At 47.6% G+C, this 22,851-nt stretch overlaps 2 protein-coding genes across 2 annotated transcripts; one reads left to right on the forward strand and one right to left on the reverse strand.

Moving 5' to 3' along the window:
* Positions 1–4,003: 4,003 nt before the first annotated feature.
* On the forward strand, positions 4,004–5,096 carry LOC120641690 (putative peptidyl-tRNA hydrolase PTRHD1). Its single transcript, XM_039917886.1, has 2 exons — positions 4,004–4,398; positions 4,704–5,096. The coding sequence occupies exons 1-2, from the start codon at positions 4,024–4,026 to the stop codon at positions 4,884–4,886; spliced, it is 558 nt and encodes a 185-aa protein (XP_039773820.1). The 5' UTR covers positions 4,004–4,023; the 3' UTR covers positions 4,887–5,096.
* A 102-nt stretch (positions 5,097–5,198) lies between these two features.
* Positions 5,199–9,657, reverse strand: LOC120641688 (plant intracellular Ras-group-related LRR protein 1-like). Its single transcript, XM_039917885.1, has 4 exons — positions 9,408–9,657; positions 7,816–8,099; positions 6,304–6,473; positions 5,199–6,213 (listed from the first exon to the last, which is right to left on the reverse strand). The coding sequence occupies exons 2-4, from the start codon at positions 8,026–8,028 to the stop codon at positions 5,502–5,504; spliced, it is 1,095 nt and encodes a 364-aa protein (XP_039773819.1). The 5' UTR covers positions 8,029–8,099; positions 9,408–9,657; the 3' UTR covers positions 5,199–5,501.
* Positions 9,658–22,851: the final 13,194 nt, after the last annotated feature.

Here is a 22,851-nt window from a genome sequence, read left to right on the forward strand (position 1 = left end):
ACATACCAAAAGTCGTATCCTACTTCGTTTGATTCGGTTGCATACCCTGCTGGTTTTAGATTGTCTGAGTTTGTTAACTTCAGTGGGAGAGATACTAGGAGTACTTTTGAGCATATTAGTTAGTATCTCGTCCAATTAGGAGAAGCTAGTTCAATAAATGAGTTAAAAGTGTGTTTATTTTCTTTATCTCTAACTGGAACTGTTTTCTCATAGTTTTCATCTTTGGCACCTAATTCTATTGGCTCATGGGAACAATTAGAGCAAAAGTTCCATGAGCACTTATTCTGTGGGCATGATGAGCTTAAATTGTCTTATTTGACATCGGTTAGACAATCGCGTGATGAATCTGTCAATGATTATATAAGACGATTCCGCGATACAAAAAACCGATGCTTTAGTGTGAATATTGCAGAAAAGGATTTAGCTGATTTGGCTTTTAATGGCTTGCGCACTCATATTAAAAAAAGATTAGAGGGTTATGATTTCTTTACTGTTACTCAGGTGCATCAAAGAACTTTGGTTGTAGAAAGCCGAAGCAATGAGTTTCAAGAATCTCATAGGCATCATCGTTCTAGTGTGCATGTTTTAGAATGCAATTCAAATTGTTCGGACGATGAGTCTAATGATGTGTATGCTGCTGAGTTTGCTTGGCCATCTCCACCTAAACCATTTACTTGTTCTGCTCTTAAGCCGATTCAGAAAAATCGGCAAAATGAACGATTTACTTTTGATGTATCCAAGTGCGAGAGGATATTTGATGAGTTATATAGGATTGGATATGTCAAGATATCACATACTCCACCGCCGCTTGAAGAGTTGAAGTGGCGAGCATATTGCAAATTTCATAATACTTTTTCACATGCTACTAATGATTGCAATGTATTACGTAGACAAATTCAATCGGCCATTAATGAAGGATGATTGGTTATTCCTAATATGCAAATTAATCAGAATCATTTCCCGGTGCATATGTTGGAATTGAATAATCCCAAAGTGTTAGTTCGGCCAAGTCAAGCCGAATCGACAAAAGGGAAAAATGTAGTTATTGGTGATGAAAGACCCGAAAAGAAACTGACATTACAGACCTCTCAAGGTGCAAAAATACTCGGAGGGCAAGATAAGAAGTAGAAGGCCGACAACAAGTCGACCGGTCTGACCGGCCATAGCGGCGGTCTGACCGGTTCGACCGGTCATGGGACCGGTCTGATCGGTGCGCCCAGTAAACCTGGGAACTCCTCCAAAATCAAGACAAGGCCGAGTTTTAAGGAACTCTTGGTTAAATATGAGAAGGAAGGAAGTGCTCAGAGACATAATGGACCACCAAGCGAAGTCAAGGATATGAGATCATCGTAAAGACATCAAGAGCAATCGAGTCAAGGTAATTATACTTCATCTAGTGGACCGATTGCTCCATGATATTGTTGGTATTCTTATTTTTATACACCTATGGATTATAGTAGGATGCATATGCAATCATATTATATTCAATATCCTCCTATGTATCCAAATCATGCATTTCTACAAAGACCGATTGCTGCTAGCAATAATCAGGTCAAGCAAGATGTTGATTGCAGCAAAGAGAATGAGAAGAGCAAGGAGAAAGATTCAAAGTATTTACAGACGAGGTGATGTCCCTCAAACTTGTCTCATACTCAGAAGCGAAGGCTGCAACGTATGCGCAAGAAGGAGGCAATGGAACAACAAGTGGAGGCTGTACCAAAGACATCATCGACAATGATGATGGTGTGGCGGCCCAAACAAGTTGTTTCAACATCGACTTGAGCAAAACATGGCCGATAATTGTTTATCGCCTTTAGTAAAAAAATGGCCGATGTAGTGTTAATCATCGCCCTTAGACAATTTTGGCTCAGAAGAATATTTTTTGGCAAGCAACCTTTACCAAAAAAAATAGGGGGGGCATATGTTGACAGCCAAAATTAGCACCAACCGGTCTGACCCGTCTTACCGAGCGGTTTGACCGGTCGAGGCACTGTGGCATATCCGGCAGGTACCGACCGGTCTGACCGGTCCAGGTAGAGTCCGAGTACAATTAGAGTTTTTCATAGATTTAGATCTGTAAACAGGATTTCTTGCGAGATAAGTCCACCCCACCCTATAAATATAAAGGGTCACGGCCGATTAGGGAATCCAATCGAACAAAATTAATACAAACTCTACATTTTATCCTCTGCTGTTCTTCCTTCGTCTCCGCAACGTATGAAGGCGTTCTAGGTGGCCTGCCGATCTTAGAACAACCCTACGTGCGCCTACCCTGACGGGGTCCCTCCCGGGTTCGCGTTCGTCGGCCGTTGCCGATTCTCACCGGCGACCGGTCTGACCGGTTCCTTAGACCGGTCCGACCGCTCCACGCAGGGAGAGCTGCATCGAGCTCTTTTTCGCGCCGCAAAATCTAGTGTGTTTGTGTGTTGACCGAGATTTGCGTCAACACCGTGACGTTTTCCTCTGCTCATCTGATAGCGTGCAATGTGAGAGAGGGAAAGAAATATCACCATTCACTTTGACTATACGCACGAATTTCAAAGTGAAAGATGAGTACTTTCTACCTTCCGGAAGGTCGATAGGATTTCCGCCAAGCGCGCAGGTCGGTGGCCCACGAGCCCAAGAATCCGAAACCAACAAATATCTCGGCCGCGGAGCCTAACAAACCCAAAACTGTCGACGCGTAATAAAAAGGAAACATCGGCCGCTGTGATAGTACACCCTGGCTTCAGCCTGTGGTACCTATTCGCGCTGAAATCTCATGCTGGCCAGTTTTGTAGTGAAATTGGCGTGGTCCATGTCGTTGCTTCGAACCCAGCATACACGAACTCTTTTTTTTTTCTACTGGAAATGCTAGTTCTTTTTTTATTACGAGGGTACAACAAGGACGCACACGATCCAGGGTCCCATTAGGCGTAACCCGCGATGCGATCTGTCGCAGGAAGCTGCCCCCAACTCCACAAGGGATTTCTATATATCTCGTGGAACATAGATAAGCTATTTATTTTTAAAATCCATCTACTCAATTAGTTCGGACAAATGTTCAATATTTTTTTTAAATATGTTTAACATTTTTCTTATACATGTTCAACATTTGACGTTCAAAATGTTGAAGCTATATAGACAAAATGTTGAAATTGTGAACGTTAAATGTTGATATAATAAATTCAAAATGTTGAACCATCTATCTGGTACCTTCTTCTCCACTTCTGGCGACCTAGTGGCAGTGCAGCGACGCACGGTGGCAGCGCTAGGGCACAGCGGCAGCGGCGCGCAACATGAAGTATGGGTGGGAGAGGTGCGTGCGCTGGAAGGCGAGGACGACGCGGGGTTGGAGGATGAGGATGCGAGGCGACCGGAGGAGTAGTGGATCCGATGGCCAGGAGATGTTGCACGGATCCGACTTCAAATTTTATATTTTGGATCTAAACTAGCCCAACAAACAAGCACGCATATATAATCTAGTCAAATTTATTTCGGAATAATTTTTATCACAGAACAATTTTTAATTGTTGTAGAAATAAAAAATTGTTTTGAAAAGTTGTTCCAAAACAAAAGGAGAGTTATTAGATATTTTATGATGATTTAACATTTGCGCACGATCCACGCTCTCCACATCCACACCACACGAACACACGTAGGGATGCAAGTGGGTACCCATTGGTGTTTTTGGATTTCTTATGTTAGTTCATTTTCTCTTCTAAATTAATTATATAGCACGCCACTCTAGTTTATTTTATCAAGTTTGGGGTCGATCTAATGACCCAAAAAATGTGGGACTTATCCCTAAACACACGCCAAGGAGAAGACTAGCACGGCACGGGAACAGGCCTCAAATGCTTGGAAAAAATGCAGGACCACTGGCACGGGGAATGCTAGTTCGCGACCCAACTCAAACATCATGGACTGGGCCTAACTGTTACTAGTCCTGTGGGTCCAACTATCCCCGTTCAAATCTGAAGTCGGCCCATTTTGAAGTAAAATACAGCGTGGGCTAGTGAAGTCAAATATAAATCGACAGGTATGCAGACCCTCCTCCCACTTCGCTGGCCATCACCGGTAGCCGCCGCACTCCCAAGCGCCGCCGCCTTCCTCCTCCCGGCGCTGACCAGGGTCTCCCTCCGCGGAACCCCGTCGAGAGCGAGCATGAGCGCCGCCGCCTCCGCCCCGGACTCCGCCGCCCCAAACCCGGCCGCCGCCGGCGAGGAAGGCGCGAGGGAGGCGGCGGACGTGCTGGTCCAGTACGTCGTGCTGCGGCGCGACCTGGCGGACGCGTGGCCGCTGGGGAGCGTGGTGGCGCAGGGCTGCCACGCCGCCGTCGCCGCCGTGTGGGCGCACCGCGACCACCCGGACACCGCCGCCTACTGCGCGCCCGGCAACCTCGACAGCATGCACAAGGCATGTTCGACGGTTTGCCTCACAACCAACTCCAGCGCCTTGCTCGGGCTTCTCTCTTGCGTCGGAGCGTTGGCCTTGAATTTCCGCATTGGGTCTGGCTGATTGATTGGCACACGAAAATATATTTCCGCATCATGGCCGCTTTAGTTCCATTCTTCTTTTCCGTAGTAATTTTGTTAGAAATCCTGTCTGTCTTGGAGGCCCATTGTATATGCTCGTTTGTGTTGATCGCTGGGTTTATTTGAAGCCCCCTTCCTTCTAAAAATAAAAAACAAAAATTGATTTCGAGTATCGTGTTTGTGTAGGTGACATTGGAGGTGAAAGGAGAGACACAGCTGAAGAACTTGGCTGAGAAGTTGGAAGCAGCTGGTGTTCGGCATAAGTTGTGGATAGAGCAACCTGAGAACATCCCAACATGCATAGCCACAGCCCCCTGTCCAAAGTCGCAGGTTTCTTCGTTCTTCAAGAAGCTCAAGTTATGCAAATGAGCTGAGCATTTTTTTTTTTGGTTTTTTCTCCATCAGATACTGCCATCATAGAGAATCATCAAAACTTTGGAAGTCGCCAATGTACTGAATGTACTTGTTCCAGCAATTGATTATCTGCCGTGTCAAAAGATCAAATGTACCTTTTTACAGTGGGCTGAGCTGCTTGGGGTAACCACTTTCATCTGCAATTGATCGATGATTCTCTGTAAATTTTGATTATCTGCGCTGTTGTCGAAGACTTTCAAATTTGCCTGACAAGCCTAGTGGAGAGGAGTACCAATAAAAACTGGAACACTTAGGTCATTCAGCATGTAAATGCTACAACTGCTCCAAAATACTGCTTCCATAAGCATTACGCTCAAGTAACCGAGAAACAAGAAAAAAGAGAAATGGACACCCTTAATTCTTATGTACATCAAGTCATGAATGCCCTATCCCACTACTACTCTGTACACGCTTTATATGCATGTATCTCTTCAAAAAAAAAACATATACTACATCTGCAGTAGCAACAGCATCAGCTTAATCACGCTACAATACGAGGAGCATGCATGTTCTATCTGCACACACGAAGCAGCAAGCAGGCAGGCAGGTGCACACATGCCAAGTAATTTATCAATGATGCTTGGGCGAGTTCCTCCGCGGCGAGAAGAGCCGCCGCGGCGACAGCATGCTGAGGAACCCCGGCGAGGCGATGCCGCCGCCGTCGAGCGACCGGTAGTCCGACATGAGCAGGCCCTCGGCGCCGCTGCCGTGCACCTTGGTGGCGCGGCCGGGCGTCATCATCCCCGCCGAGAAGGTGCTGTACTTGACCAGCTTGGGCACCCAGCTCTTCTTCTTCCTCCTGTCCTGCTTGTCGGTGCCGTTCATCCGCGCGCTGAGGTAGGCGCGCATGGCGTCGAGGCTCTGCTCGACGACGTCCATGGGCGGGGACACCAGCGGGTTGCCCGCGGCGCTGAACCGGGAGAGCTTGGTGAGACAGCCCATGGAGTCCGGGAGCGCGGCGATGGAGTTGTAGCTGACGTCCAGCTCCCGGAGCGAGGTGAGGAGGCCGATGCCGTAGGGGAGCTCCCGTAGGTACTGGAAGTTCTGGCTCACGTTCAGGGCCTCGAGGCCGCCGAGGTTCTCGAGCCCGTCGGGCAGCGCGCGGAGGCAGTTGAGCCGCGCGTCCAGCGACCGCAGCGCCGTCATGTGGGAGGTGGACGACGGCAGGTAGGCCAGCTTGTTGGAGTTGACGGAGAGGCGGCGGAGGCCGTGGAGCTCGAACCCCAGCGTGTCCGGCAGCTTCGTCAGCTGGTTGAAGTTGGCGTTCAGCTCCTCCAGCGCCCTGCATTATTGTCACGAGCTAGCAGTGATGAGTCGTCACTCACAGCTCGATCTCTATCTCAGGTCGTCGGTGATGACAGATTATTATTACCGGCATTCCTCGATGGTGGCGGGCAGGTCGCGGAGGAGGTTGCCGGAGACGTTGAGGACCTTGAGCTTGGAGAGGCAGCCGATGGAGTTGGGCAGCGATGTCAGCTGGTTGGACCGCACGTCCAGCACCACCACGTTCAGAAGCCTCGCGATTATGGACTCCGGAATACTCTGCAGTTTGTTTTTTACATGGAAGGAAACATAATTAGATGTCGCTCGTGTCAAAAAAAAATAGATATTGTTACGGACTTACGATTTAGAACTACTCCCTCCGTTCCAAATTATAAGGCATCCCAAAAATCTTGGAGAGTCAAAGCAATCTCAAGTTTGACCAAGATTATAGAGAGAAATATAAAGATTTATGATATCAAATTGATGTACTATGAAAATATAACTAATAAAAAATCTAATGGTACTTAGTTTATATAATAAATATTATTATTCTATTATATAAATTTGGTCAAATATAAAAAAATTTGACTCTCCAAGATTGTTGGAATGTCTTATAATTTGGAACGAAGGGAGTAGTATACTACTTTGTTTGCTGACTCTTTGCATTGGCAGATTCTGTCAACCCAATAGTAACTACTGCAATTACTGAACATAGTATATTTTCTTCTGATGACCGAAGCCTACACACCCTTGTTTTCTTCTTCTGAAGCGAATAAACACTGGTAGTCGGCATGTACGTACTACGGTACTAGAAGAGGGCAACAGGATTTTTCTGTGCCGTCAAGGAAATAGGCATATTCAGTGGCATCATCCGTATGGCATCGGGTACAATTAGTTTTTTCGTTGCCCTTTTCATGGCTCCAAAGTTCTTTCTTTTAAAATGTTATAAAAGTCAACTTCCAGAGGCATATACTTGGAAATCAGCATGTTGCCCTTGCATACTTTTCTGTCTCCCAGTGCACTGCAAGTACCATTTTGTACTCCAGGTAAAGATTGGTTATGCGCTTTATTTGTTCATCACATCAAGCCCAACAAAAAAAACTGAAAGATGCTCTTGTTCTTCAGCTATTCTCTGTAACTTTCTGCAAGCACGTTCTCTACCTGGTCTCACTAAGACAGGCTTTTTGGCAGTTAGCACCTAGAGATCGAGTCACCAGTCAGCAAGCATATATGATATTTCTGGCCCTGATGACATGCAAGAAGCCAAGCCAACCGACAAAGCAATAACTAGATATTGTGAGATGATGGCATGCTAAGCTAATCTATCCTTCATGTATTAATAATAACAACTCATGCTTATCTCATATGTTTGCAGTTAACTTATGGCTGTGATATAATACTAGTACGCAACGCCATCTCAAGATAAGTTCTTGGTAGTTATCTATGCCAGACGAACGAATGAGGAACCAGGATGCATGCATGGTTGTTCTAGATGAGGAAAACAACAAAAGTGAAATGACAAGGAACACATGCATAAGCTAGTAACACACACACAAGAAGCAAGAATAATGGTTTTATTCTGAATTTGCAATCACCACATATATTTAAAAAGAGTCCCTACCTGTAGGTTGTTGTTGGAGAGATCCAAGGTAGTGATGCTGCCAAGAGGCATGCTGAGATGTGGGATGGTGTCCATGGACATGCCGCTCATGTCCAGCTTCTTTGGCTCCATGCGCTTCTCGTCGTGCTCGGCATGTCCAACTCCGGCTCCAAACCCAACACCATGGACATGATGCCCTCCTCCATGTCTCCTCTTCTCTGCCATGTTCCTCATGTTCCTCAGCTGCAGGCTAGATGAGCTACTAGCTCTCCGCTTCTGATTTTTTTTTTGAGGAGACTCTGCTTCTGATATATATCAAATGGAATAGCAAGAAAATGGAGCCATCAGTTAAAGGTCGGAGAGAAAAGAAGAGACAAATAAACAGGTGTAATTGAGTAATTGACACCACGGGTGTACGTGCGCCTAAGATGTATGCAACTAAATGAGATTGGGACACCTGTGACGCCCATGCTAACAAGAAACACACACTAGGGTGTGGTGGCGCCGATATTGATTGGATGTTACAATCAGGAATGCTATGGCTATGAAGGGACATGGTTTGGTGGGGACAAACGAGAGGACTGTGTGGAAAGCTCTCTAGAAAAAGGATTTTTCCTTCTTCTTTTAACTGTAGCGTTTCTTGCTCCAGGGTCTAGGCACATGCAACTTAAGATGAACAGCAACCTAAAACTCTAGTATGTATCAATATCAAGGACCTGTTTAGTTGGCAAAAAAGTTCCTAAAGTATCTGTCACATCGAATATTCGGACACATGCATGGAGCATTAAACGCAGTTGAAAAAAATAACTAACTACACAGTATAACCGATTCATATGAGATGAATTTTTTAAGCCTAATTAGTCTATGATTGGATATTAATTGTCAAATAACAATAAAATATGCTACAATACCAAAATTCAAACTTTTTCGCGAACTAAACACACAGCCTTGAGCTCTTAGTCCCGAAAAATATCAAGCTGTATACTGTCGAGATGAGCTGGTCATTAAAGAAGAACGGAAGCTAGACTTAGTCGCCCTACATGGTCGACACCTAAGAGAGCGTTGAAAGTTGAAACCAAGAGCAGAGAACGGCTATGTAAGTAACAAGGACACCCATAAAAAAAGTAACAAGTTAAACTAGCACAAACCAGCAGAAAGCTAGTATATATGCACAAATAAAAAAGAAGGCGTTCCACACGCCCTTAGCTTGTTATATTATCGAGCCAAATATTCAGAGCCTATAGCGCTAGCTAATAAATCATGAGAGCAATGCGTCATGGGAATCGAAGTGTCAACGGAGCAAGACAAAAGGAAAGAAACTAGCTAGGGAGGAAGTTGCAATAATCTTAGCAGCTACCAAGGCGTGCAAGGTAGCTGCATGCGCCGGCGACAAATTCGCAACAAGAGGAAAACCATCATGTCCGAGAAGGCTACAACGACGTTACTAGCAGGAACACAGGCCGAGCCCTCTCGCTGTTCTTCTCTCCCAGAGCAGGAACAGCAAGAGGAACTGATGAGAAGAGAAACCAAACGGGAGCGCGAGGAAGAAAGCAATTACCGGCCGGAAAAACATAACAAAACAAGAAGAGAGAGAGCTTAAAGCAAGAACACACCGCAGCTGTACGATCTGATCCCACTACCAGCAAATCGATCAACTGTTCTTTTCAGGAACTGGCTGGCAGCTGCTGCAGGAGGTAGCTGAAGAGAGGGTACCGGCTTGGCGAGGAGGAGAGGAAGAAACTGATGGACCCTCGAACAAAGCGAGAGCCCTGATATATAGCGGAGAGGCGGCGAGGTGAGGCGACCGCTGGAAGGGAGAGCGAGAGAGAGAGCGCTGACCCAGCTAGCGACGCTTTCGCCTTTCCATACGGAACAGAAGGTTTTATAAGCTTCACCAGTTCACCACTACTAACAGAAGCCTACGCCCGGCCGCCGCCACGGTTCTTCCGTACGTACCCCCGGTCCGGGCCCACCTCTCTCTCTATCTCTCTCTGTTCTGCATATCACTCGCCCATCTGGGCGGCGGCCGGGTTAAATTTCGGCAGGTCAAACGCGTGGGATGGCAGGGAAAATGTGGAAGGGAAGAAGAGCAGGCGGCTGACCAGCGCAGTATGGTTGCGGCTGCATATGTATCTTTTTTTTTCGATTAGGCAAGAGCACTGCCAATGCATTTAAGAGGATTAAATATGTCACTTGAGTGAAAGAAAAGCTCTCCTCACTCGATTTTTTGACCGTTGGATCAAAATCCAACGATTCTCTTTCATCTTCTACCTCCAGCCATCTTCTTCCCAACCTTCTTCCCCTTCCCGTGCCGGCCCGCCCCCACCGCCCAGCCCCGCTGCCACCCCTCCGGCGCAGGCGAGCTAGGGCTACGCCGGAGCTCGCCCGTGCCGGCCCCTCCCGCCGCTGCCGTCGCCCCCACTCCGGCACCGGCCCAACCGTCGTCCTCCACCGCCCGGGCCGGCGGCGCCCCCGCCGCCGGCTTTGCCGCCCCCGCGCTCGCCACCACCGCCGAGCTAGCCTGCCGCCGCCAGCCCTCCTTCTAAGGCCAGCGGTGAGCAGCAGCCCCCCAGCAACCCCGAACCCTAACCTCGCCGGAGTTGGAGAAGAAAGGGAGGATTTGGTGAAAGAAAAAAAATCGAGTGAGGAGATGCCTCAAATCACCCAAGTGAGTGATAGCTTTCCCTTTTATTTTTAAGGGAGAGGCAGCAGTGATTTACAGTTTAAACAAGTAGAAGCTAATACAGAAAGGATCGAAAAAAACTCCTCTTACACACATTAGAAACAAGTTACTCCACCGCCGGCTGACCGCCAGCTACCCTTCTCAGTAGCACTTCCTCCGGCTGCATAGATATCTATTCAGCCGTTCGTTGAGATGTGTGAAACTCAACACTACTGGCCGCTGGTCAGGGAGAAACATTGGGCGCAGAAGATAGCAGTACTAGGATACTATTTGGAGCGTCTAGAGCGGGGTGCATGTACTTTCATTGCTTCACTCAGTAATTTGTAGTAGGCAAATTACTTTCATTGCACATTTCATAGTAAATAATGGAGGCAAATCACGTCAATCCGCTAACTAAACAAATAATGGGGGCAAATTACGTCAATCCGCTAACTTAACAAATAATTTAGTGCATATTGACATGTTTTTGAAGCATGACAAAGTGGCTCTTCTAGAGTATTATGGATAAGTTTCACGTGCCTATCAAGAACCAATTCAAGAAAAAAAAATATTAGTATTTTCACGGAAACACAATGGATTAGAAGCGATGGGAAGGCTTGAGCGCAAATCAAAGAGATGATGAGGCGGACGTGATTTGAAAACTTAGGGTTTCATCCCTGGTGGAAAGGTCTTCCATTTACCAATTTTAATATATACATCCTGGTAAGTTGCAAGGATGGTTAAAAGGGAACATATTAGGTGCAAATCAACCTCTCCGTGCAAACTATGAAAATTTCAATCTGGGTCATCGGATCAACATCCAAGGGGAGAGACGCAAGGGGTGGGAGTGGGGATTTGCAAAAGTATGATTACACAATCCAAGGGCGGGTCCAGATTGTAAAATTACCTATCTTTTATGCCTCTTGGATGTTGATCCGATGATCCGGATTGAAATTAATTTTCATAGTTTGCACGAAAGAGATTAGTTTGCACCTAATACGTTCCCCGGTTAAAAACTCAGGTTTTATATATGTATGTGCACGACAACACAAAGGATTAGAAATGACGGAAAAGGCCGGAGCCCAATCAAAGAGGATGAGATCAGGTGGACATGGTTGAAAACCACACGGTAATAAGTAGAGGACTAATTAATGCATTGGCGCCAAGATAAATCTACGTGTTTAATTTCCATGCGATAGAAGTTGGATTTCGGAGCCCTCGGGAAACATCTAGCCACCCCGTTGATTCGCCAAAATAATTTCAAACGAATCAAGACGCATGCCTCTCGGACCACACAAACGAGATCCGTCGTCGACAGTGATCCGCCGGTAACTGTCGGCGACACCGTTGCGGCAACGGAAGTTTGGCCAAGTTGAAGACGGTTTGCACTTCCTCTGTTTTCTCCATTTACAAGAACCGATTCACATGTGCTGAGCGATGGCCGAGGGAGTAGTTTTTGTCCAGATCCACATGTTAGAGCTTGTGCAAGCAAGCTTCTTCTGAATTTTACCAGGCACATACAGATACAGGTGTGGATGCAATCATGCACGCGGATTTTTCTACCCCTAATAATGCCGCAGCTAGACTTTTTTCTGATTCGTTTGGAGGTTTTCTAAGTCACATGTGTACATACGTGTAAAGCAGCAGCTGCGATAGAGCAAGGCGGCGACGTGGCAGCGCCCTTGTGTTTCAGAAGTTTTTTTTTTTTGAAAATAATCAGAAGCTATAGCTAGCAGGGCTTTAGCAATCGGCAGCAAGCAACCGACGTGTGTGGTATCAAAACGAAAAAGGAAAAGAAAAGGAAAAAATGGAGTGGAGTGGAGTGGAGGCCTTTCACGTTAAGCAAGAAGGAACAGAGCTAGTATACCAGGACAGCCGGACAGTACTCTCCAACTACTCTGAGATCAGGCCTCGCGAGCTACAGGACCTGTACTATAGACTGTAGGAGCTAGCTGCATTAGCCGGTTACGTTGGGGGTTATCTATCCAACAGTGCAGGTAATTAACGACCGATGCTTCAGTCTAAACAGACACGATACACACACGCATACACGACCGTGACACGACGAGCTCTGCCCCATGGCACGGGGTGCAGAAATTCAGCAGGCACTGTACAGCATGCGTGTCTGTACTTGGTCCTGTTCCTAAAAAATTTCCTATAGTAACTGTTACATCGAATCTTTTCACACATGCATAGAGTATTAAATGGAGTTAAAAAAATAATTAATTACGCAGTCTAACTGATTAGCACGAGATGAATCTTTTAAGCCTAATTAGTTCATGATTATATATTATTTGTCAAGTAACAACGAAATGTGATACAGTATCAAAACCCAAATTTTTTCACCAACTAAACGCACTTGCACGTGCGATTTTCAGTTCAATTATGTTCGTGCAGAAAGTACAAATAATCTGAAATCATTGCAGTTTGAACTTTGATCGTATATTATATATACTATCAAAATGGTAATGACTAAAACGTGTCAGGTGTGCTGCATGCAGGTTGCAGGAAGGTGACCGTGACGAAGGCGCAGCGGCGACGACGCCATAGCCAGCATCTTTTCTCCCGCACTCGTCATCAGGAGCACAAAGTAAACTACTCCCATTTCTTCAGGCTAACAACTGACTGCCTGCAAAGAAAATGGCCTCTGAAATCTGAATCGAGTTCTGAATGGTTTGTTTTTACTTGGATTGCGAGATGGTCGGTTCACAAGCCATGCAAGTGGCCGCTATTTTTCCATCGCTAGCTAGCCAATCAGAGCACCTCAGTTCTGTCCTAGGCTAGCTACCCTGCAACTTGACAAACATGACATGCACAAATCTTCTACTATATCCAACTGGAGAGGAGGGGGGGGGGGGGGGGGGGGGGCATACGCATCCGTACGTATAGAAGAGCTGAGGTTATATCCTTTAAGAAAAAGAGCTGAGGTTGTATAGTCAGACGAACCTGCCATGTTCATCGAACCTACTGCAAATCAAATAAAAGTACTCAGGGAAAAAGCAATTTTTTAGTCGTCCTGTTGGCAAGGACAAATCCAAGGACTAAGCTAGAAAGCTAGCCGACCGGTAGCCAGCAAGCTTGTTTGCATACTGTGACGAAGACCAGCAGCTGGCATTATCAAAGCAGCCAGTTGACATAGAAAAGCCTGCACAGTAGCTGCGGCTACGACAAATAAAATTCGTTTAAAACTTTCGGCGCTTGACCAAACGCGGCGACATTTTGTTTTGAATTATCCTCTCTAGGTATAGCTGCTTCGATCAGCCGCCCATGTGTGCGATGAATTTTTGATCGGACCAGCCGATTATTAAGAAAGGACGATAAGTATATGTGTGCAAGTGATAAGGTCATGCATGCATGGTAGCACAAGGCTGCAAGTTGTTGTGAGTGACTCAGCTGAAGGCAGCCAGCCAGACAGGGCTGCTCACGCAACTGCTCCAATCCATAAGCAATTGCTGGTATCGATCCAGCCAAACCTTCGATTTGACTAAATCCAGTTGCAAAGACGCCTGCAAGATTCATCCATGCACGCATCCAACATGCACAAGACTCTTCCCATGATGGAACTGGAAAGGAGTAACGGTGCTAGTATATTTGGAAAAAAAGATTCTTCAATGATTCTCCCAACAATGCAAGCGGTTGTTTTTAAAAAAATAATAATAATCAAAGAAGCTAGTGTCCTATTTAAATTTTGCCCAAATTCTTAAATGCACTTGCATTGGAAGTCCACTACTGAGCAAGTTGTAGATAAACCTAGTACTAATAAGAGTTCTCGATCAAACTGACTTTTAAATCTCAACGACCATGTCATTGCGGTGTACAGGCTTCGACAACGATATGCGTGTGGTACACAGTGCGTTGTCCGAACCGATGTTCCGTCAGAGCTGCACTTGGTAATAGATTCTCGATCTCCTGCAAAGAAGAAAAAAAAACTAGCGCCACTTCTTTTAAATTTGGCACTGCACTGCTAGACTGTCGTTTTGTTCTGTATTTTTCAAGTCTAAACGTAACATCTATACGAAGTACTAAGAGCTAGCTAGCTGTATAATCAATTGCTCGTAGGAAATTAAGAAAAAAAAATGGGAGATATAAAATAATATATGGTTCAGGGCAAGTTGGTTGTTTAGTAGAGGATAAACCCTGCTCCAGAAGTTGACCTTTCGATTGGTTGCAACTGAGCACATGACATCCTAACGTTTTGTACGGGCAAAGGACAGTTGACCTTTGGTGCAGCAAGCAACTGCCCTGGCTAACAATCTCTGCTCTGACCCAACCACTTCAATCCAAAAAGGCACTACCGTCCGTATAGCTGTTGGTTAGCGCGTGTGGGAACCGAAGCCGGCGACCAGAGGGGGTGAATGGGAGCCGATCAAAATTTCTTCGAAATTCGAATCGTCGTCATATATCCCAAAATTGCCCAAACCCTCAAGCGTTCTGACCAAAGTATGGAGTAGCTATTGAAAAGCTAACCCAACGAAAAAGGCCTAGAACGAGCGAGCGAAACCACGAAGCAAATCGGAAGCGAATTGGAAAATCTGCAGCACTGATCTGCCTGGACCGGTCTGACCGGTGCGCTGGACCGGTCTAACCGGTCGTGCCTACCGGTCTGACCGGTAGCACCCAGAAAACCCCCGAGAAATTGGATTCAAACGTTGAATCTCGAGCAAACGACCACGAAAATCGGTGAAACTTGGGGGATTGCTTCGCCCCTACCCCGTGAACATATCCCCAAAAGACCTCGTCCTAAAGATCAACTATTCTTGAGAATTCGAGAGGAGATCCAAAGGGTTGGGGTTTTCTCTAAAACTCAAGAACTCGAATTCGAAAGAGCTCGTGATTCCAGAGGGAGTAGGATATGGCTAGATGCACGGGAATCACAGCTAAGAACTCGTAGCCTCCTCTCAATCAAGTGTGCCAAGAACGAAATCAAAAAATCCATTGCACAAGGCACAAAACCAGGGGATTGAATCGAATCAAAAGCCCAGAGGGCACGAAGAGGATAGGGCCTCCTTTCCCAATCAAATCCCTTACAAGGTTTCAACAATCCATGGACAAAATCAACTCAAAAGAGAGAAACAGGGGGAGGAGAACACAAGGGCGGCGGCCTGGAGAAACAGAGAGTCCACGAACAGATTACAAAAGCCGCACTTGACCTAACACAAGTGAAGGGGTATTTATACCCACGGGACCGGTCAGACCGGTACGCTGGACCGGTCAGACCGGTTGGTTAGACCGGTTAGACCGGTGCCAGGGACCGGTCAGACCGGTTGGCCTGCAGCACCCCCTGTACAACGATCTCATCCGACGGCCGAGGTTCTTTCTTCGAAACGAAGTCTTCTCCGCGATGCCGCCGTCTTGATGAAGATCCAGTCCGCGGTTTTGGAGGGTCCGCGAAACCCAGGTAGGTGGCCGGTTTTGAGAAAACCGCCAAAACCTCACGCGCGGGAAGATTCCCGCCTCCACGCCGTGGCCCTAGACGCCGTTCCCGCCTCGGCCTTCTGACGGCCCTAGACGCCGCCCGACGCCCGTCACCTCCTCGCCCGCAGCGAGGCCCTAGACGCCGTCGACGCCCGTCGCCTCCGTCAGTCCCGAGACCGACGCCCGTGCCTCCACGACTTGGCGTCTTCAACCGCCGTCCGCCTCCTTGGTTTTGTGGCGCAAACCAAGAAACCCGCCTTCCGTCGCCGCTTGCGCCCTCGATCCAGGAGTGGATGCCACAGCTGCCGCCCGGTCCGAGCTCCGGTCCCGGCTGCCCTTCACCGCCGTCCACCGCACGGTCCATCGGCCACAGCACCTCCACGGCAGCTCCCCGTCGACACTCGACGCCCGTGTACCTGCAATCCAAAGACCAAGCGCACGATCACACCGCACGGTTGACAATTCACTCATCACAGGCAGGATAGAGTACTCTCATTCCTCAATCTCCCCCTTGATGAGTGCATTGTCAACACACCACAAACGAACCAAGAGAAGTGAAAAGAAGAGAAGCAAGAAAGCGAAGAACCCAAGCAAGTGACAAAAAGCTCAGAAAGGCAAGAACAGTCACTTACTCAAGCACAGATCGATCCCCTAAGACAAGGGCAACGGCTCGACGCAATCGATCAAAAGCCAAAACATGACTCCTCAAAGACAGAGGTAACGCTCGACGCAGTCATGCAAGCAGCAGAGGGAAAACGAGAAAACCAGGAGCCAAAACCAAAGCAGAAACTCCACAAGCAAAGTTTTTCCCTCTCACAAGTGCAACTCTCCCAAAATGATGCACTCTCAAAGCCCTGTGCACAACAAGTTTTCCAAAAATCAAACAAGTCCCCCCTTGTTCGATCACTTCTCTCAAAATTCTCCCCCTTGTTGGCACATGCACACATCAAGCCTAAAAAGACATAAAGCTCCCCCTGAAGCTGAGACTCCCCCTGAACAGATGCTATGCAATGAATGCAATGCAGGAGGTGTAAGTGAAAGCATTCAGGGATACAAAGATATGAGCAACATCTAGTCACAAGCACGTGTGCATCCACAAACCAGACCTGCATCTAGCTCAACAGGGTATATCAAATCAGTCTAGAGCTAGGCAAGTTCAGTTTATGAGAAATAAGAGCATCACCCATGATCTAGCACTAACAAGTAGGGAATGAAAAGCAGTGCTACTCAAACTCATACAGGTGAGCCAAACTCAGCCAAAACAAGTTGCAAACATTCATTTTTCAATCAAATTTATCTCAATCAATTCTTAATGCCAGGGGTTGAAAGCTTGTCATGCTTTACCTAGCAACGAGGCCAAGCCTATGTCAAAAGACAATCAGAAGCTTAAAGCACTCGTTTCAGTCATGCACAGCCTTGCCCGGGTTCTCACAAGTGCAAAGTGAGCCGTCCCGAAAGCTCGATCAGTGCGACAAGCAATCCCACCTGGATCTTTTCCATCCATTTCAAGAACAGTTCAAGCAATTTTATCATATTTAGATCATTTCAAGTATGAATTGCTGAACGAAAAGCCACACTAGCATGAATAAGATAGCAAAGCACATCAACACGCCCTAACATGCTAGTAGCCAAGACAGGGTGATCATGTTTTCAGATTTTCAAATCAAAATAGCTTAACTCAGATGATGTCATATACACAATGGAGCAAGCTATACATGATCAAATTTATCAACTCACACTAGCAGGCACTAGAAGATCATAGCAATGTATACAAGAATGCTAGTGCAAGTGAGACAATGCAAAATGCAAATATGTACAATGCATATGCACAATGCAACTACCAAACCTAGAAAACAAAGAGAAGCAAATAAAATCTACAAAGCTAACCAAAGAGAAGTCAGCAATCAAAAGGGGTAACAAACCCCAAGCTCCCCTCGCAAGCGAGCAAAAGTGTCCTGCTCTAGCGGTTTGGTGAGGATATCTGCAGTTTGCCTCTCAGATGGGACATGGATCAAGTCTATGTGTCCTCTCTCATGGTTGTCTCGCAGGAAATGGAATCAGATGTCTATGTGCTTGGTTCTGGAGTGTAGGATCGGGTTCTTGGCAATGCTAATGGCTGACATGTTGTCTACAAAGATGGGAACCCTACCGAAACTCAAGCCATAATCCTGCAAGGTTTGTTTCATCCAAAGTATCTGGGAGCAGCAGCTAGCAGCGGCAACATACTCAGCTTCTATGGAAGAAAGCGCTACGCTAGCCTGCTTGCAAGAGGACCAAGACACCAAAGATGTACCGAGAAATTGACAAGTGCCGGATGTCGACTTGCGATCCAACCGACACCCACCGAAATCGGCATCAGAAAAGCCCACCAAAACCAGAGAAGAATCCGCAGAATACCAAAGACCAAATTCAGGGGTGAATTTCAAATACCTGAAGATGCGTTTCACCACCTGCCTGTGGGAGGTGCGCGGCGAAGCCTGATACCGCGCGCAGAGGCAGACGCCGAACTGGATGTCCGGTCGCGTCGCCGTCAGGTACAGGAGAGAGCCGATCATGCTCCTGTACTCCTTCTGGTCCACCGCCTCGCCGTCCAAGTCCTCATCAAGCGCTGTAGATGTGCTGATCGGAGTCGGCTGAGGAGACAAGTCACTCATGTCGAATTTCCGCAGCAAGTCTCTAGTGTACTTGGCTTGATGGACAAAAGTGCCCTGAGGAGTTTGCTTGATCTGCAGCCCGAGGAAGAACTGCAACTCACCCATCATGCTCATCTCGAACTCCCTGGACATCTGCTCAGAAAACTTGGAGACAAGAGCGTGAGAAGAGCCACCAAAGATAATATCATCCACGTATATCTGAACCAAAAGGAAATCAGTGCCAGATCGCATGAGAAACAAAGTTTTATCAACACATCCCATTTTAAAGCCCTGAGCCAGCAAAAAGGTTTTCAATCTATCATACCAAGCTCTAGGTGCCTGTTTCAAACCGTAAAGAGCTTTCTGAAGTTTATAAACACGGTTTGGAAACTTGGGATTTTCGAAACCAGGGGGTTGCTTCACATAAACCTCTTCTTCGATAAAACCATTCAAGAAGGCAGATTTAACATCCATTTAGAAAACCTTAAAACCCTTGGAAGCAGCAAATGCAAGAAAGATTCGAATAGCCTCCAAACGAGCAACAGGAGTAAAGGTTTCCTCAAAATCAATACCCTCTTTTTGGCAAAACCCCTGGGCAACAAGACGAGCCTTGTTCCGAACAACCAAACCATCCTCACCCTGCTTGTTTTTGAGAACACACTTCGTTCCGATGGGATTACAAGCAGGTGGAGGCTCGACCAAAACCCAAACTTGATTTCTTTCAAAATTTTCAAGTTTCTCATGCATGGCATTGACCCAATTAGAATCAGAAAGAGCGTGTCCAATATCTTTGGGCTCAAAAGAGGCAACAAACGCTGAATGAGCAAACCCAGCGATACTTGTTACCTTGGACCTGGTGACTCGCTCGTTGAGATCACCTAGCATCTGTTGAGGTGGATGGCGGCGCTGAATGTGTCGCGGTGCTTCCCGTGTCGAAGTCGCCTCCTCCTCAACCAAAGCTGGTGCCTCCTCAGGTGCAGCTGGTGAAGCCTGAGTCACCTCCTCGAACAGCCCCCGTGAAGTAGACGTAGTCGGATCGGGGCCGTCGTCATCGTCCGAGCTTGTAGCAGAGATAGCCGGGTCCACAGCACGCGTGGTAGCCTCAGCCTCGCCATCTGCAGCTTCTTCCTCATCTTCAAAGATGGAGGTGCCGAGCTCATCATCTCCTGCAACTTCAAAGACAGAAGAATTGCACGGTGCAGTCTCGTCGAAGGTGACTTCACAAGTCTCTCTGACGATGTTAGTATCAATAATCAGCACACGGTACGCTCTAGAGTGAGAAGCATAACCGAGAAAGACACCGTCAGAAGAGCGAGACTCAAACTTATCAAGATTTCCATCTTTCAGCACAAAGCACCGGCAACCGAAAACTCTGAGATGGTCAACACGGGGCTGGCGTCCAAACCGCAACTCATAAGAAGTCCTGTGCATGAAAGCACGTAAGAAAATGCGGTTGGACACATAACAAGCGATGTTAACCGCCTCAGCCCAGTATTTGCGAGGAGTCCTATGCTCATCGAGCATCGTCCTCGCCATCTCAACCAGCGTCCGATTCTTCCGCTCTACAACTCCATTCTGCTGTGGAGTGTAGGGAGAAGAATACTGGTGTTCAAGCCCTTGATCACTGCAAAAGACATCAAAACGAGCGTTTTTGAATTCTGTGCCATTGTCAGAGCGGATCGCTCGCATGGCCTGGGGTAGCTCGTTTTTCAATCTCAAGATCAAGTCTCGAACAAACTCGAAAGCCTCATCCTTGGTTCTCATGAAAAAGACCCAAGAATAGCGAGAAAAGTCGTCCACAATCACAAGCACGTACCACTTCCCACCAACAGACATCACCCTGGAAGGACCAACAGTATCCATGTGTAGCAACTCTCCAGGGTGAGAAGTCATCACCTGATTAACAGGCGGATGAGAAGCGGCAATCATTTTCCCGTGGCGACACGGATGGCAAACAAGGTTCTTCTCAAACTTCAATTTGGGCAATCCTCGGATCAGGCCAAGTGAGCTCAGTCTCGACAACAAATCGAAGCTCAAATGTCATAGTCTCCTATGCCACCTCCACAAATCAGAAGAAGAACCTGCCATCAAGCAATGAGAAGGGCCAAAAGGAGTTCCAGAGAAGTCAACCAAGAAAACTCGATCGCGAGGTGTAATCCGGCAAACCAAATCTCCCCTGGAATCCAAAACACGCGAACAGCCCTCCTTGAAGCGAACCTCAAACCCCTCATCAAGAAGTTGCGAAACAGAGAGCAAATTAAAACCAAGATTCGAAACCAAAGCAACTTCTCTCAGGGTAAAGCGATCAGAAACCCGAACAGCGCCAAGTCCACGTACCTTTCCTCTTCCATTATCCCCGAACACAATGTACTCCTTTGAGCGCATCGGGGTGAGGCTGGAGAACCATTTGTCATTTCCGGTCATGTGGCGCGAATAACCGGAGTCCATGATCCACCTGTTCTCCAAGCCTCCGACCTGCACATCAGTAGTGAGACAAAGAGTGAGCAAATGTCTCAACACTGGGGTTAGCAAAGTGAGAAGCAAACCAGTGTCGAGCCATTTGCTCTACAGAAGGGTTAGCAAAACCAGACAAAGCGTATCCCCCGTCCCGTCTACCGCGTGACTGACGAACACCACCGCGAGGAAAGCGTGGAGCCTCAAAACCTCCTCCAAAGCCTCGGTCTCGTGGTCCATGGCCGTACTGAAAACGACCAGGAGCAATGCCGGCAAAGCGACCACCTGCTGGAGCACGGTGACCACCACCGTCTCCCTGACCTCCACCTACACGGCGCGCCCTAGCATCTCGCTTATCACCACGCCGAGAAGGACCATGCACCCGAGCAGAGTACATGTCCGCGTTCCGTCTCTCCTGCTCTCTCCTCACAGCCCGCTTCCTCCTGAAGCAAAACTCCTCCAGGTGACCTTCCCTGTCACAGAACTCGCAGTGGTACATCACCTCACGCTTGGGAGGTGGAGGCCTAGCCTGCGGATGGGGAGGAGCAGCCCCCTTCTTCTGGGCAACCTGGGCTGTGGCAGCAGGGAGCGTGTCGAGGGAGTTCCTCAGCTCATTGGGCTTTGGAACCCAAACCTGCTTCTGCGGAGGTGCTTTCGGTGGTTCTTTAAGCACACCATCCGCGGGGTCAACAAGCGAAGGCTGCGTGCTCGTGCCAGCAGTGTTTCCAGTAGCCTTGCCAATCTTACCATACAACCTGTCAAAGTCTGACTTCGTGTACGTGTAACCGACCCCAAACCCATCACCACGTTTGAACTGCTTGATCATCATGCCCAACTGCGGCTCACTAGCAGAAACCCAACTAAGAATCGCCCTAAGATAGGTATTCTCATTCTCCAGGTTGGCTTTCTCTACCGCAAGATTATCCAAATCAGAAATTAAACCAGGGCAAACAGAGCAGTCAATAGGTGGGCTAGACTCTATGACCTTAGTCTTTCCAAAGGACTTAATCAAAGCGTTCTTCTCCTCTAGCTCCGACCTAAGCGTGGGACAAAGCTTACAAGCACCAAGCAAAACTGGCCTAGACTTTATCTCCTCTAGCTCGCACACAACAGTAGCAAACTTGGACAGCAAAGAAGCTAGATCAGACTTGAAGATAGGACACTCCTCACATTCAAGCACATCGCTAACAATAGGAGCATCCTTAACCAGTTCTAGTTCATGCTTGGCCTTAGCGAGCTCATGAGACACGTCAGCAAGCGAAATCTTAGCAACATCTAAGTTCGCGACGTTCTCATCATGCTTGGCACGGAGAGCAACAAGATCGTTCATGTGAGATATGCAGCCAGCGCACTCATCCTCACTAGACTTCTCCCTAGCACAAGCCAGCTCAGCCCTAAGCTTTCTACGCTCTCTAGCTGCTTCCTTAAGCAGTCTTTTCTGGTTGTCGAGAGCGGCGTACAACTCCCTAACCTCTGTATCAAGCAGGTCGATCGTGGAGTTTACCTCTGAATCGCTCTCGGATCCAGGAGAAGAGCTGGAGTGCGTCGGTGTAGCATGTCCACCCGAAGACGCACGAGCACCATTGGCTTCGCCCGCCATGGTGCAGAAGCTCTTGCGCCGACCGGCCGCCAAGCAAAGGCCGATGAAGCCGGTGGCTTCCTTGTCCCGCTTCTTCTTCTTCTTGTCATCATCGTCGGAGGTCGGTGAAGAAGAGCGGTCGGTGTCGGAGCTCTTGTCGAGGTCGCTGAGCTGCGCCAGAAAGGCCTTCTCCCGCTTCTTGGCCTTGTACTGGAAGCGCTTCTTGAGCGACTCCTTGTCGAAGCGTCCTCCCCGGTCACGACTGTGGTGCTTGTGGCGCCGACGCTCCTTGTTGGAGCCTCCCTCATCGCGGT

This window comes from Panicum virgatum, chromosome 7K, assembly GCF_016808335.1.
Source record: "Panicum virgatum strain AP13 chromosome 7K, P.virgatum_v5, whole genome shotgun sequence".
Taxonomy (NCBI): Eukaryota; Viridiplantae; Streptophyta; class Magnoliopsida; order Poales; family Poaceae; genus Panicum; species Panicum virgatum.